A 15,320-nucleotide genomic window follows, 5' to 3' on the forward strand; every position below is an offset into this window, starting at 1 on the left:
AGGGAATTCTGGAAGAGTCTAGACATCTTAAATTTGAGTACTTGTGAGATATGAAAGCCCTTAGGTCCAGTAAATGGTTGCATCCGAAATTCAAGAAAGAGATCTGAGAAGCTGTCTTAGTTTGCCAAAGGGCTGCCAATGCAAAGTACCAGAAATGGGTTGGCTTTTATAATGGGAATTTTATTTAGGGTAAAAGCTTACAGTACTGAGGCCGTGAAAATGTCCAGATCAAGGTACCATCAGAGATGCTTTCTCACCAAAGTCAGCTGCCATACAGTAAAGCAACATGTAAATACATGCCATACAGTAAAGCAGCTGCCATACAGTAAAGCAACATGTAAATACAACTGCCATACAGTAAAGCAGAGAGATCGATCTCTGCCTAGGTCTCTTCCTTCCCCTCTAGGCTCACCATCTCTCAGAGCTCAACTCCTGCAGCTCAGCTGTGAGCAACCAGACATAGGGCTTGCCTCTCAACTTCCTCTCTCGATCCTGGCTGCTTTCTTACAAGTTCAGCTGTGAGCGGCCAGGCACATAGCAAGGCTTGTCTCCTCTTGAGCTTGAGCCCCATGGACCAGCCTCTTGGGGGCTTTGTGCTTAAGTGATCCTCTAGTCCTCTCTCACAAGGCAGGATAAAAAATGGTCCCTTTTCCTGTGTGTCTCTCTACGTGTGTTTTAGTTTGCCGAAGGACTGCTGATGCAAAGTACCGAAAATGGGTTGGCATTTATAAAAAGGATAAAATTTATTTGGGATAAAAGCTTACAGATCCAAAGCAGTGAGAAGTCCAAATCAGGAAACATTAAAAGATGTTTTCTCACCAAGTCAGCTACCACTTGGAAAGCAAGATGGCCACTGATCTCTGCCAAGGTCTCTGCCTTTCTACAGCTGTAGGCAAACCTGGCATAGAGCTTATCTCTCTCTGGGCCTCAGCTCTTTAAGCCTCTTAGGGGCTTCTCTCTTAGCAGCTCAGTTGTGGGCAAAACCTCTCTCACACATCAGGATCAAATATGGAGGCTTCCTTTTCCCTCTGTTGTTTCTGGGTTTATATCAGACCCAGGAAGGGGCAAAGACTCATCCTGAGTCACATCACACTGACATAGTCCAATCAAAAGCCCTAAAGCAATCTTATCAAGTAATCTAATCAAAGGACCCTCAACTGAATTTAATGCAGTCAAGAGATATCACACCCACAGGAAAAGATTAGTTTAAAAACATAATCTTTCTCTTTTTGGGATTCATAAAATAATCTCAACTGGCCCATTCTTTATCTCCATTTTTATCAGACTCAGCAAGAAGGCGGAGATTCAACCTGAGTAGCTCCTCACTGATGTAGTCTAATCAAAAGGGCCTCACATCCACAGGAATAGAGTAGTACATTCCTGTGGGTATGAGACCCTTTCTCTTTTGGGATTCATAAAAGTACATATATCACTGATATGATATAATTAGAATAAGCAAACTCATAGAGTCAGAATCTAGAATACAGGTTACCAGAGAATGGGGTGGGGATTGAGAACAGGGAATTAAGGCCTAAAATGTACAGAGTTTCTATTTAGGATGATGGAAAAATTTTGGTAATGGATAGTAATGAGATGGTAATACAACATTTAGAATGTAATTAACAGCTTTCATAATATTCAAATGAAATATAACAGTATTAAATAAATTAACTACCAGGAACTTAAAGCATGATATCCAAAGTCTTTGTATTTGTTTAACTTTATGGGTATGAAATTCTCTTTATGTCTAACTCCTCAACTTGACAGTAATTATATGTGTAACTTAAGTAACTGAAAAATAATTAAACAAAAAGTTCCCATTAAGTATTCTCGATCACAAATAAGTATTCTCAGTATGGGCCATGATGTGAACCAATGTATATGAGGTGCAGAGGTGCCCAAAGATGTACTTACCAAATCCAATGGATGTGTCATGATGATGGGAACGAGTGTTGTTGGGGGGGGGGAGAGGGGGGGTGGGGGGGTGGGGTTGAATGGGACCTCACATATATATTTTTAATGTAATATTATTACAAAGTCAATAAAAAATAAAAAAATTAAAAAAAAAAAAAAAACAAAAAAAAACAAATAAGTATTCTCTCCCATTCTCCAACAATTTTTTTGGAACTGCTATAGGTCTTGGGTCATAAATTTTTCAGCTTAAAATAAATGTAAGTGATGGTAAGTGTTAAAAGATCACATACATTATTTCATCTAAGTCTCATAACAATTTTGTGTTATAAATATTATTACCTATATTTAAGTATAGGTAAACTGAGATTTGTTCAGTAATGTATTTCTATTACATTGGGGGAGATAGGAGTTAAAGCAGGTCTACATGATGCCAAAGTCCATGTTTTTAACTAGGCTAGGTAAAGATTGCCATTCATTAAAACCTTTCAATAGATTATATAATTAATGGGGCTTAAGCCCCCCACCCCCACAAAAAAACCTCTAAGACTATTTCAAAAAGAATCAATGTCTTATGTAATATTTCTTTATTGAATCTATTACCTGTCTGTTGGTGATTTCTCTTCATATTCATTATATTTCCTAGAATAAAATGGTCTTATACTTAGAAAAATAATGTTCCCACATAATCGGAAATATTTTAGAACCTTAAAGATAGTACATATTTCAAAAGTAACTGCAGGGCCAAAGTATTCACACACACACACACTTATATTGGGTTGCCCCTTTATACTTCTCCCTATTTATATATCCCAATTTTACCACACATCTTCACTGTTCTAAATTGTCACTCAATTTCTTAAAATTTTACTTATTGTTCTTTATATGTATAGGTTCATACTATCTAATGAATTATTAATAACAAAAATTCTACATTAAACAAACAGTAATCAAATTATATATTAATCTTGTTTTAGAACTCCAAACTACAGGGAATTTGAAAATAAAATGGGAGATAGTGGTAGTGGCGGTAGTGTAAATATTAGACTAAGAAACAAAATTATTTCTATTTTGAATAACTGATCTTTGAAAAATAAATATCAATAGCTCAAATTGGTCTATCTTTTTTTTTCCTTACCTCCGGTTGACTGGAAATATTCAGAATGAGAGACCACAATTCAGCTCTCAGTGCTGTGGGACTTCCTTGTCTGATATACTGTTGAGCAGCAGCGCTATCTTGTTCTGCTAGAACTGTCAAAAGTTATTAAAATCTCATTAATAAAACCAAAAAGTAAGAAATAACATTGAAATATTTAATTAAAAATCTTTTGGAAGATTATTTTCATGAAATATTTTCATTTTCATAAAATCATTTTTATTGTCTTTATATCTAATATAATTTTATCATATTTTGACAACCTTGTTTTACTTTCTGGATCTTGATGTGGTCCAGTTTTATAGCTAGCTCTAAAAGTGTCAGGCCTTAAGCAACTCCACTTCCTACCCAGCCTAATAAAAGCTTTTGAATGTAGGTAGCTTGAGCTCACTTAGCTTTAATTATAGCTCCATAGATCTGAAACTAGTGATACATATACATAATAATTGTTGGAGACCATGATCAAGGAAAGTCATATCTATAGAAACCCTAAACTTTTGCATGTTCTACTAAGCCATGACTATTCTAGTGTTTGCAAAGTATTATGGTACATGAAGTACCATGGCTGAGAATTATTATACTATGTAAGGATGTGAGATATCCATTCATTCTATTAGATGACTTATTACCTAACTGCCAAAATCAATAGAAAAGAGGGATTTTTAAAAAGAAGTTAATACAATAAAAGATCTAATAATCTTTTAAGAAAGCCAAAAATTATTCTTAAGCAGCAAAGTTCACAAAATTAACATATTATCCTTTTGCTTTTTCATTTTTTTCTTTAATGAAAATACTAGCTATCCCATCTAGAAAAAAAGGCCAAAAGGAGGAAAAAAAAAAAAAAAAGACATGATAGACAACTTCTAACGTTTATCTAACAAATGTTTTCTTATATTTTCTTGTTAAAAAAGAAGGGAAAACAATCTTAATGAAGTGAAAAAGACAAGGTCAGAGGAAACAAAGGGATCATATTAAATAAAAAAGAGATGAAATGTATTTTTTAATTTGCTATTGTGTTTAATTAATGAGTTAAATCATATTATGAAGTATTTTAAATAAACTGTATTTTTAAAAATTGAACTAGGGAGTTTGGTATATGACAGTACCATTGTCAAAGATGGTTTATTCTAACACAAAGACTTATCTGGTCTCTATATTTCAAAGACAAAATAGGATTTATAAAAACAAGGAAAAAATTCTTTAAAAGACAGGGAAAATTATTCCACAAAACATGAAGAGCCACATAGGTTATTAAGTCTCACTATAGCGAACAGTCATCAGGAAGTCGTATAGTTATATTTTCTCTTGATGCAGGAGCATATTCCTTTTAACACTAATGAGAAGCGTGTGTGTGCATCAGAGAAGGAAACTGCCTCTTTGATTTTAAAATGAAATTCTACTGCTGAATGAATTAAGGTAGCATCCCTGAGCTATGTGTCTGCGTTTATTATTTCCTTTATAGTGAACCAGCTATGTACTTCTTTATCTGACATTATTGATAAAGCTTAAATGACACATTTCCCCTCTTTCTAAAGAATTCCATTAAATTATCTATATGGCAAAATAGTATTCCTCTTTAAGTTTTTAACATTTCAGAGACTAATGTTCAGTTGGAGGTATATAATGCAGACATTTACATAGGATTGTCTTATTTTTTCAGAAATTATGATAAATATAATCAAAAGCTTACCCTTTTGTCCAATACATACGTGCTCATTTTCAAAAAGTTCTAAAAATGTTTAAAAAAATAAAATTATTAGACACAAATACGATCAACTACATTTGGAATATTAGGTACATTTCTTCTGGTATTGATGGTTTTAATTATTTTTAAAGCTTAATGGCTCTATATATTTACTGTATATGTAGGAAAATTCTTTTTTCCAAGCTATTCAAGTGTATAGAAATTAAAAGTTAGTTCAATAAGTTTAGTGAAAATAAAAATTGATAAAATAATTTTCCCTTATTAAATAAAACAGAAAACCTTTTCATACCATAAAAATATTTGCATCCATTCATCTTTGATCATTTTCTTTGGGGAAAAAACCCAACTTGTTGACAACTTCATTTGCAAAGTCCTACTTCCAATCTACCATTAAAGTATATTAACATCTTAATACTTTATAGGTAAAATACCATTATTCAAATGCAATTTAAAAAGATTATATGAGAGAGGCAAAGACTTTTTAAAAGTTCTAATCATAAAAGAAAAGATTCATAACTATATCATATTAAAATTTTTAAGAAACTTCTTTTTATCAAAAGACACCACTAAGAAAGTGAAAAGGTAAGTCACAGAGTAGAAGATATCTGTAATAGATATATCCAGCAAAGGACTTGTATCCAGAATATATAAAGAACTCCTCATAAGTCAACAAATAAAAAGGAGATTGAAAGGGCCAATAAAGCATATGAAATATATGAAATGATGCTCAACCACATCAGTTATCAGGCAAATGCAATTAAAACCATGGTGAAATACATATCCACCTCTATGGCTAAAGTGGAAAAGACTGACAATTCTAAACACAAAGGATATGGACAAATGGACATCTCCTACATAGCTGGTGGGAATGGAAATTGTACAAGCACTTGGGAAAACTGCTTGGCAATATCTACTAATACTAATAATAAGCATACCCTATGACAATCAGCAATTCACTCTTAGGTATATACTCTTCAGAAATATGTACCAATGTACACCTAAGAGACAATGTACTAGTATATTAATAGCAGTAATATTGGTAATAGCCAAATAGTGGAACAACTCAACTGACCATCAACAGTAGAATGGATAAATTGTGGTAAATTCATACAGTGAATTATAATACAGAGTAACAATGATTTATAACTAGACACAATTCTGTGGATCTCACTAACAGTATTAGGCAAAATAAGTCAGACACAAAAGAATACACACTGTATGATTCAATTTCTTTAAAGTGCAAATAAGCAAAACTAATCTGTTTATAAGTCAGGACAGTGGTTATGCTGGGGGGAAGGGTGGAACTGAGAAAGTCTGGAAGGGTACCTGAGGGGGTTTCTGGGATACTGGTGATATTCTGTTTCTTGGTCAGGTTGGAGATATTATGAATATGTTCACTTTGGAGAAATTCACTGATCTCTACTTCTCCTTTTCAGTATGCATGTTATACTTCTATAGTAGTTATTTAAAAATTAAAACAAATGAAAAAGGATTATAAAACAATAAGGGAAGGAATTTAGATCTCCCCATCCCAGAAAAAATTGGTTTCCAAAACTTCCTTTCCTCTTAGACGAGCTTCTAGTTAGATGGGTTAGATTCTAGCACAGTGATTAGACAACCTTTTCTAACGAATGGTATAACTGTGTTAAAGGCCATAAAATTATATGTAACTTTCTAAGTAAGTAGAGTCTGGGTACCCTGGCAATCTGGTGGTCATCTTAGCATTTGCTTTTCTTCTGACCAGGCACTTCAGAGTTCTTATCCAGTATGGCTAGTGGTCTGCTGGTGGTGAGATCTGGGCATAGAAGGAAGGGGAGACCTGTCCTGGACTAAAATTACAACAGTTTTCAAGAGTTGGTTCTGTGATATCTCTCTTTAGCTCAGATTAATATAAAATGTTACTGTACTGGTAGTTCTCATTTGTTAGTATTTCTTGTATATGGATTGCTCTCTTGGGAAGAGGAAAAGAGAGAGATTCCTAGAGTAAGGAGGGATGGATAGGCCAAGGAAGAATGTGGGTAATCCAAGGACTTCTAAATGCAACCGAACTACACCATTAGACCTAATAATGAATAAGAGAGGTGGCCAGTTTTCTATTAACTGGAATATTTTTAAAATCTAGTTTTGGTATATAAATATGCATAATATAAAATATATAATGTATAAATAAGTATAATCTAGTTTTAGTGTATAAAATTACAACACAGATAAAATCAGAAACTTTTTCTTAATCAAAGAAAGATGAATTTATGTTTTATATTTACTAAGTATAACAGAATTCTTTTTAGAATAAATAAAAAAATAATCCATAGGGCTGGTTTCTACTAAATAGAATATCTGAACCAGAGTACCCTATTGTTTTAGTTAATTCTATATTATATTTAATATCTCCAGAGTAATTAGTTGAGTAGATTGTACAATGACCAAGTAAAGTTTTGGGGAGTCCTTCAAATTAAAGAGGCTTTGTTCTTTTAAATATAACAAACTGTAGAAAATATCTATTTAGCAGAACCCCAATCAAATAAGATTCATCAGTACATATATTCAAACAAATAATATCATATATATGAGCTGATTATATCATAAAGCATTACAAAAGAATGCTCATTCTTCCATTCTTCTAATATAATGGTTTCCATAGCATATAGAGGGGTATGTGTGTGTATACGTGCCTTTATTAAGTTGCACACTTGTCAAACTCTATAAAATAATGGCTATGCCTAGTTCTTTAAAAATTGTTGTTAAGAATTATACATTATAAGTGTAAGGAATTTTCCCCCTGATTTTAATATAAAAGTTGATGGGGTAGTAAGTGAGGAATGCCCTTCAAATATAATAATTGAATACAAAAAAACATAGAAAGCACACAGATAGGTTTTAAGGATGAGTAAAAATAGTATGGTTTCTTTAATCCATACTTAAATTTAATCCTAAATATAAAACTTTCCTCCTAGCTGAATACAAGTATTAGTAACATTGTCAAGCACTTGGAATTATAGTGCCAATTTACCTAAAGTCATAGACATAGACTAAAAATGAAATAGTGAATTCTAGGCAATGTGATCTCATTACTTCCAAGTAATACTGTTGCCTAGGAGTTCTCAAGTCAGGCAAAAATCCAAGTACTATACTATTAAAACCAATCTCATGGGATGAATGCTAATTTAACCCAATTTTTAGCAGTCCTGCTTTGAAAAGTACAGAGAAGAAAAACAACTGCTACAACTAAGAGATGATCAATCTTCTCAAGGCAGACATCAGTGCACTTTCCTCTGCTCCAACTGCCCTTTACGTATAATTAGCGCAAATATCACACTGAATGTTATCTGTCATTTTTTTCAACTAGACCTTCGCCAAGAACAGGGCTAGGTCTCTTATCTGTGTATTCATCAGTGCCTGACCCTTAACGGGGTCTCAACACATATTTATGTATCATAAATGAATCAAGCAGGAAAACTTATACTCTTGGTTAAGAAATAATCAAGTGTTCTAGAGCATATTTACTATAAGATTTAGTATGATTTTAAACAGTTGTTAAAAATTGAAAAATTTTTTATTAAAATTTTATTAAAATTTATTGAAAAAATGAAAAATATAAATAAAATTCAAGGTTCTGTTACTATATCCTTTTTTTTTAATCCTTTAAAAAATATATATATATGGCTAACACTGGCCATGAATAGAAGTACAAAATAAATTCATGCCTGAAAACAAATGGGGTAGAATCTAATTTTCTCATATTAGTAAGTGAGAGAAAAGAAAAGATTATTAAAAGTGACAGGGGACAATTGTGGGAAGATGGCAGAGTAGAAAGCTCCAGGAATCAGTCCCTCCACTAGAAAACATTAAACAGGCAGGAACTATTTGAATTAACTATTTCAGAACTCCAGACTCCAAGAAAACAATGTACAGTATACAGGGAAGAGCAGGAGGAAGATGCTGGTAAATTGTGATAAATACCAGTGAAATGCTCTCTCTGTGTGGTGGCAATCATCACCCATCTCCCAGCCTTGCAGCAGGCAGCAATGGGTACTGGCACAGATTGCTGGTGCCAGAGTTGGGCAAAAAAGACCCAGTTCCCCAAGATCCAGGGTATAAGATCTGAGTGCTGATCACTGCTTTTTATTAGCTACTTCAGATCATGCCAGCTCTGAAGGCAGTCATTGTTCCAACCCATCCCAGACAAAGGAAGAGGAGGACTTAAAATCAGTATGTTTGCTCAGGGTTTCAGAGGACAGATTTAGGGTTGCATTTGCTGGACAGGTGCTGAGAAGAAAGTGCAGTTTTGGAGAACCATAGGGGGAGCTCCAGGCACTCTGCCTACCCTTCCCTTATATCCTTCCCAGGGCAATTTGGAGCTGGTTGACATTCTCTTTCAGGGTTGCTCCCATTGTGGGTCCCTGGCTATCTTTCAGCTGGGGAAGGCTGACTTGGGAAACTCGTCTCCAGTTTGCTCCTAGTCCCAGAATTTGTCCTCAAGGCAAAAGTAGCTTGACAAAGGGAAAGCAGAGTGTCGCAGTTTGATATTAACAATGAATTTCGTAAAGAAATATTGGATTATGTTTGTAAACTGGTCTTTTCCTCTAGGCATATTAAAATGTATTGGACTCAGAGGTTTTACTTTTACTTGATTAAATAATGATTAAGGCTTTGATTGAACCACATCAGTAGGATGTTATATCCCCACCCCCTTGGTGGGGGGACGGGGCTCACAGAACCACACTACAGAGAAAGGAAGTTGGAGTTTTGAGCTGGAGTCCATGAAGAAAGCACACAGAAGAGCAGAGCAGCTGCGCCCAGAGAGAATCAAGCACCAAGGAGAGAGACAGAGTGAGTCACCTGAGAGTCTGCAGCTGGCACTGTGGAGAGTGCAGGGCAGTTGAGCCTGGAAAGAAACAAGCCCCAGGAAGGGAGGAACCCAGGAAGCCTGAACTTTTGGTAGATGTCGGCAGCCATCTTGCTTCAACACATGGCAACAGACTTTGGTAAGGGAAGTAAGTTATGCTTTATGGCCTGGTACTGCAAGCTTGTACCCCTAATAAATACCTTTTATAAAAGCCAACAGATTTCTGGTATTTTGTATCAGCATCCCTTTGGCTAACTAATACACAGAATAAGAAACAATAAGGTGGTTGGCCAGGGATAAAGGCTTACCTGCTTTAAGACCAGCAAAAGACAGGGAAAAGGTCTGTTTCCCCAGGAAGTAGGGGAGGTATACAAATTCCTGTAACCAAGGAAACTCCTAAGGCCACTAGCAAGCACAAGCCCAGGAAAAGACATACATCTGGAAAAGACAGGGAGGATCATGTGCTTTGCATTGCACTGGGCTAACCTCATGATCAGAGGGTTGAACTCTCATGTCAACACAAAGCCAATATGCAAACATGGTAAAGGTGTTTTTTGCTTAGGGTTGCTTAGTTTTGTAAGTTCTTTAAGCTTAATAAAATCTCTGCCATATCCCTAGCTGTATATAAACTCAAGAAACAGACATCTCAGAGAATAAAACCCAGAGTTAACTTTTAAAATATTAAAATATACATACAATATGTAGCAAGAAAACCAAAGAAACAGGAAATAATGGTCCATTCAAAGAAGAAGATAAATGTCCAGAAAGACTTAGAAAACAAGACCAAACTGTGGATATATGGACAAATACTTTTTAAAAATGATATTCAATATACTCAAGGAGATGAAGGAAAATGCACAGAAAGAACTAAAAGATTTCAGGAAAACAATGAATAAAAAATATGAGAACCTCAACAAAGAGACAGAAATAAAAAGGAACCAAACAGAATTAATGGAAATTTTAAAATCCCAGAAGAGTTTCAACAGCAGATCAGAGTTGGCAGAAGTATTAATAAATTCAAACACAAAATAATTGAAATGAGTCAGGCTAGGAGCAGAAAGAAAAAAGAATTATAAAAAAGCAAAAATACCTAAGACTTCTGTGGGATACAATCAAGCATACCTATATATGCATTAGGTGAGTTCCAGAAGAAGAAGGAGAGAAATGAGCATGAGGAAAATTCAAAAAAATGATAGAAATATTAAAAGCGATAGCTATGACAGCTATGGGACACCATCAGTGCACCAATATACACATTATGGGAGTCCCAGAAGGAGACAAAAGGAGCAGAAGGAATAGTCAAAGAAATAATGATAGAGAACTTCCCAAACTTAGCAATTTATTATAAGTCAATAAATCAGAATCCAAGAAGCTCAGAGAACACTAAACAGGATAAACGGGAAGAAAAATACATGCCAGCATACACTGATTACAGTATCAAATACAAAGGGCAAGGAGAGAGTTCTGACTGCCACAAAAGAAAAGCAACATGTTATATACAAGAAATCCCAATTGGACTGAGTGCTAATTTCTCATCAGAAACTATGGAGGCAAGAAGGCAGTGGGTTGAAATATTTAAAGTGCTAAAGGAAAATAACTTCCAGCCAAGAATTTAAAATCCATCAAGAATCTCTTACAAAAAGGAGGGAGAGGAAAGAGGATGTGGCTCAAGTGATTGAGCTCCCACCTACCACATGGGAGGTCCCAAGTTTGGTTCCCAGTGCCTCCTGGAGAAGACAAGCAAGACAACAAACTGGCATGATGGGCCGGCACAATGAGCTGATGCAACAAGATGACAAAACAAGGAGACACAAAGAGGAAAGCCAATGAGAGACACAACATAGCAGGGAGCTGAGGTGGCTCAAGCTACTGAGTACCTCTCTTCCACATGGGAGGTCACAGGTTTGGTTCCTGGTGCCTCCTAAAGAGAAGATGAGCAGAAGACACAGAGAGTACACAGCAAATGAACACAGTGAGTGCAAACAATGGTGGGAGGGGGAATAAAAAAAAATTTTTAAATGAGGGAGACATTAAGACATTCTCAGAAAAACAAAATCTTAGGGAATTCGTCATTCCTAGACCTACCCTACAAGCAGTGCTAAAGAGAGTTGTCAAGGCCAAAATGAAAGGCCACTAAAGAGTGGTTCAAAGCAGCATAAAGAAATAAAGACTATGGTAAAGATAACCATTTGGGTAATTATAAATGCCAGTATTCTTGTATTATATTGTGAGTTATATAACTACATTTCTTCCTACAGGTGCTAAAAGGCAAATGCATAAAAAGTATTGATAAATCTAGGTTTTTGGAAATATAGTGTACAAAGATATAAGTGGTAATAAGTAAAAAAAATGGTGAGGGGCAGGGGTATAAAAAAAGTATATGTGCTAGCGAAATGAATTTGGTATCAAACCAAATATAATTGTTATATATTTAAGATGTTAAATTTTAACCCCGTGGTAACAACAAGGAATACAGATAAAAAATATATCCAGATAGAAAAGAAGCCACTCAATATGGTACAACACAAGATATCAAATAAATATAAAAATAGGCTTTAACAGAGGTAAGGGACAAAAAACGTATAAAACTTACAAAGGTTAAATAGCAAAATGACAGAAGAAGTCCTGTATTATCAGTAGTGACATTAAATATATATGGATTAAACTCTGCAGTCAAAAGGCAGAGATTAGCAGAATGATAAAAAAAAGAATGACCCAACTATATGCTGTTTGCAAGAGACTCACCTTCAAATCAAAGATACAATTGAGGATGAAAGGATGTTAAAATATATACCAGGCAAGTTATAACCAAAAGAGAGCTGGGGTGGCTATATTACTATTGACTTAGTAATAGTATTGTCTTATATTACTATAGACTTTAAGTCAAAAACATTTACCAGGGACAAAGATTGTCATTACATATTAAGAATGAATTCAATAATTCAACAGGAAGATGTAACAATTGTAAATACACATGTACCTAATAGCAGAGCCTCAAAATACATGAAGCGAATACTGACAAATTTCAAGGGAGAAATCTTTGGTTATACAATAATAGTAGGAGACTTACACACACCAGGCTCAATAATTGGTAGAATATCTAACCAGACGATCAATAATGAAGAACAGGACTTGAATACTACATTAAACAAACTAAACCTAACAGACATTTATAGAACACTGCAACCAAGGAAAACCAAATACACATTTTTCTTGAGTGCAAATGGATCATTCTGCAGGACAGACTATATGCTGGGTCACAAAATAAGCCTTAATAAATGAAAAAATATTGAAATCATACAAGGTATATCTTCTGACCACAACAGAATGAAGCTAGAAATGAATAATAGGGAGAAAAAGCAAATTTTAAAAATCTGTGGAAGTTATGGGAGCGCATGTAGCTCAAGCAGTTGAGTACCTGCCTCCCACATGGGAGTTCCCAGGTTCAGTCCCAGTGCCTCCTGAAAAAAAACAAAAACAAACCAACCAAAAAACCAACTCAAGAAAACCAATGTGGCGGCGGACTTGGCCCAGTGGTTAAGGCGTCCGTCTACCACATGGGAGGTCCACGGACCACATCCTGGGCCTCTTCGACCCGTGTGGAGCCGGCCCATGCGCAGTGCTGATGTGCACAAGGAGTGCCCTGCCACGCAGGGGTGTCCCCCGCATAGGGGAGCCCCACGTGCAAGGAATGCGCCCCATAAGGAGAGCCACCCAGTGTGAAAGAAAGTGCATCCTGCCCAGGAATGGTGCCGCCCACATGGAGAGCTGACACAACAAGATGATGCAACAAAAAGATACACAGATTCCCATGCCACTGACAACAACAGAAGTGGACAAAGACGCAGCAAATAGAAATAGAGAACAGACAACAGGGGTGGGGGGGTGGGGGAGAGAAATAAATAAATAAATAGATCTTAAGAAAAAAAAAGAAAGAAAGAAAACCAATGTGGCTTAGTAGTTGAGCACTGGCTTCGTATTTATGAGGTCCCAGGTTCAATCTCTGGCCCCTAGTATCTCAAAAAAAAAAAAATGTCGAAGTTAAACAGTGTACTCTTAAACAACCAATGGGTTAAAGAGGAAATCAAAAGCAAAATCAGGAAATATTTGCAAGTAAATGAAAATGAAAATATGACATACAAAAACTTATAGGATGCAGCAAAGGCAGTGCTCAGAAGGAAATTTATAGCTCTAAATGCTTACATTAAAAAAGACAAAAGATTTCAAATCAGAAACCTAACCTCAAAACTGGAAGAACTAGAAAAGAACAAAGTAAATCCAAAGCAAACAGAAATAAGAAAATAAAAAAGATTACAGTATAGATTAAAAGATAGAAAACAAAAATACAATAGAATCAACAAAAACAAAAGTTGATTATTTGAAATAAATAGTAAAATTGACAAATCTTTAGGTAATCTGACATAGAAAAAAGAAAGAGGATACAAATAACAAAAATCAGAAATGAAAAAGGGGACATTACTAATGACCCTGCTGAAATAAAAAGGACTACAAATGTATACTATGAACAACTGTATGGCAATACATTAGATAACTGACATGAAATAGACAAATTCTTAGAAACTCAGAAACTACCTACATTGAGACAGGAAGAAATAGAAGATCTCAACAAATTAATTACTAGTAAGGAGATTGAATCAGTTATCAAAAAACCTCTCAACAAAGAAAAACCAGGACCAGAGGGCTTAAAAAAACATTCCAAGAATACTTAACTCCAATTCTGCTCAAACTCTTCCAAAAAATATAACTGGAGGGAACACTCCCTAACAGATTATATGAGGCCAACATCACCTTTATATCAAAACTGAATAAAGATACCACAAGAATATAGTATTAGAAATGTCCAGTATAGCTTAAATATTCAGGTATTGCACTGTACCTTATATTAGAAAACCTCAATATAACTCTTGCTCACATGTCAGGAGGCACGCAGAGCTATAGACTGAACATTAGCCAGATTTAGCTTTAAAAAATGTATAACTATGCACTTCCTTACTCATTATCTGTAGCTTCACATCCATACCAACACCACACCAATCCTTACAATCCCAAAATTTCAGGTACCATGCATGTTTTAAGATTAATTGAGAAAGCAAAAACTAATTTTTCTGAACTCTTCTTAGAAATGTCACCCAAATGAATAACTTACTTTGTTTCAACTGGTATAAAAGCTATGAGAAAAACCCTTAATGGGGAAGCTGATTTGAGATTGCACATTTCTGGTCTCTCACTGGTAAATAAAGCCTCTTTTCCTTCCTAGTCTAGTTCAGTGTGTCAGTCTATTCTGCTGTGCCAAGTGAATGAATCTATCTAAGGACCACCTCAGCCCTTCTTCAAGAAAAGAAAACTATAGACCAATATCTATGAATATAGGAAAAAATCCTCAACAAAATATTAGCAAACTGAAACCAACAGCATATTGAAAGAATTATACACCATAATCAAATGGCATTTACCCCTGGTAAGGTTGGTTCAACACAAGAAAATCAATTAATGTAATATACCACATTAACATAATGAACAAAAACAAAAAAAACCCATATGATCATCTCTCAATCAATGCAGAAAAGGCATGAGACAAATATAGCATCCTTTCTTAATACAAACACTTAGAACACTAGGAGTAGAAGGAAACTTTCTCTACATGCTAAAGGGTATATATGAAAAGCCCACAGCTAACACCC

General features: G+C 35.0%; 1 protein-coding gene across 4 annotated transcripts in view; it reads right to left on the reverse strand.

The window, feature by feature from the left end:
• Nucleotides 1–15,320, reverse strand: part of TBC1D19 (TBC1 domain family member 19) — a 154,565-nt gene that overhangs the window by 67,671 nt on the left and 71,574 nt on the right. For all 4 annotated transcript variants that reach the window (XM_058300110.2, XM_004452239.5, XM_004452241.5 and 1 more), the window contains 2 exons: nt 4,758–4,796; nt 3,050–3,162 (listed from right to left, as the gene is read on the reverse strand). In XM_058300110.2, the coding sequence (XP_058156093.1) occupies nt 3,050–3,162; nt 4,758–4,796 (152 nt within the window). The remainder of the gene's footprint in view (nt 1–3,049; nt 3,163–4,757; nt 4,797–15,320) is intronic.

This window comes from Dasypus novemcinctus, chromosome 1 (assembly GCF_030445035.2).
Source record: "Dasypus novemcinctus isolate mDasNov1 chromosome 1, mDasNov1.1.hap2, whole genome shotgun sequence".
Taxonomy (NCBI): domain Eukaryota; kingdom Metazoa; phylum Chordata; class Mammalia; order Cingulata; family Dasypodidae; genus Dasypus; species Dasypus novemcinctus.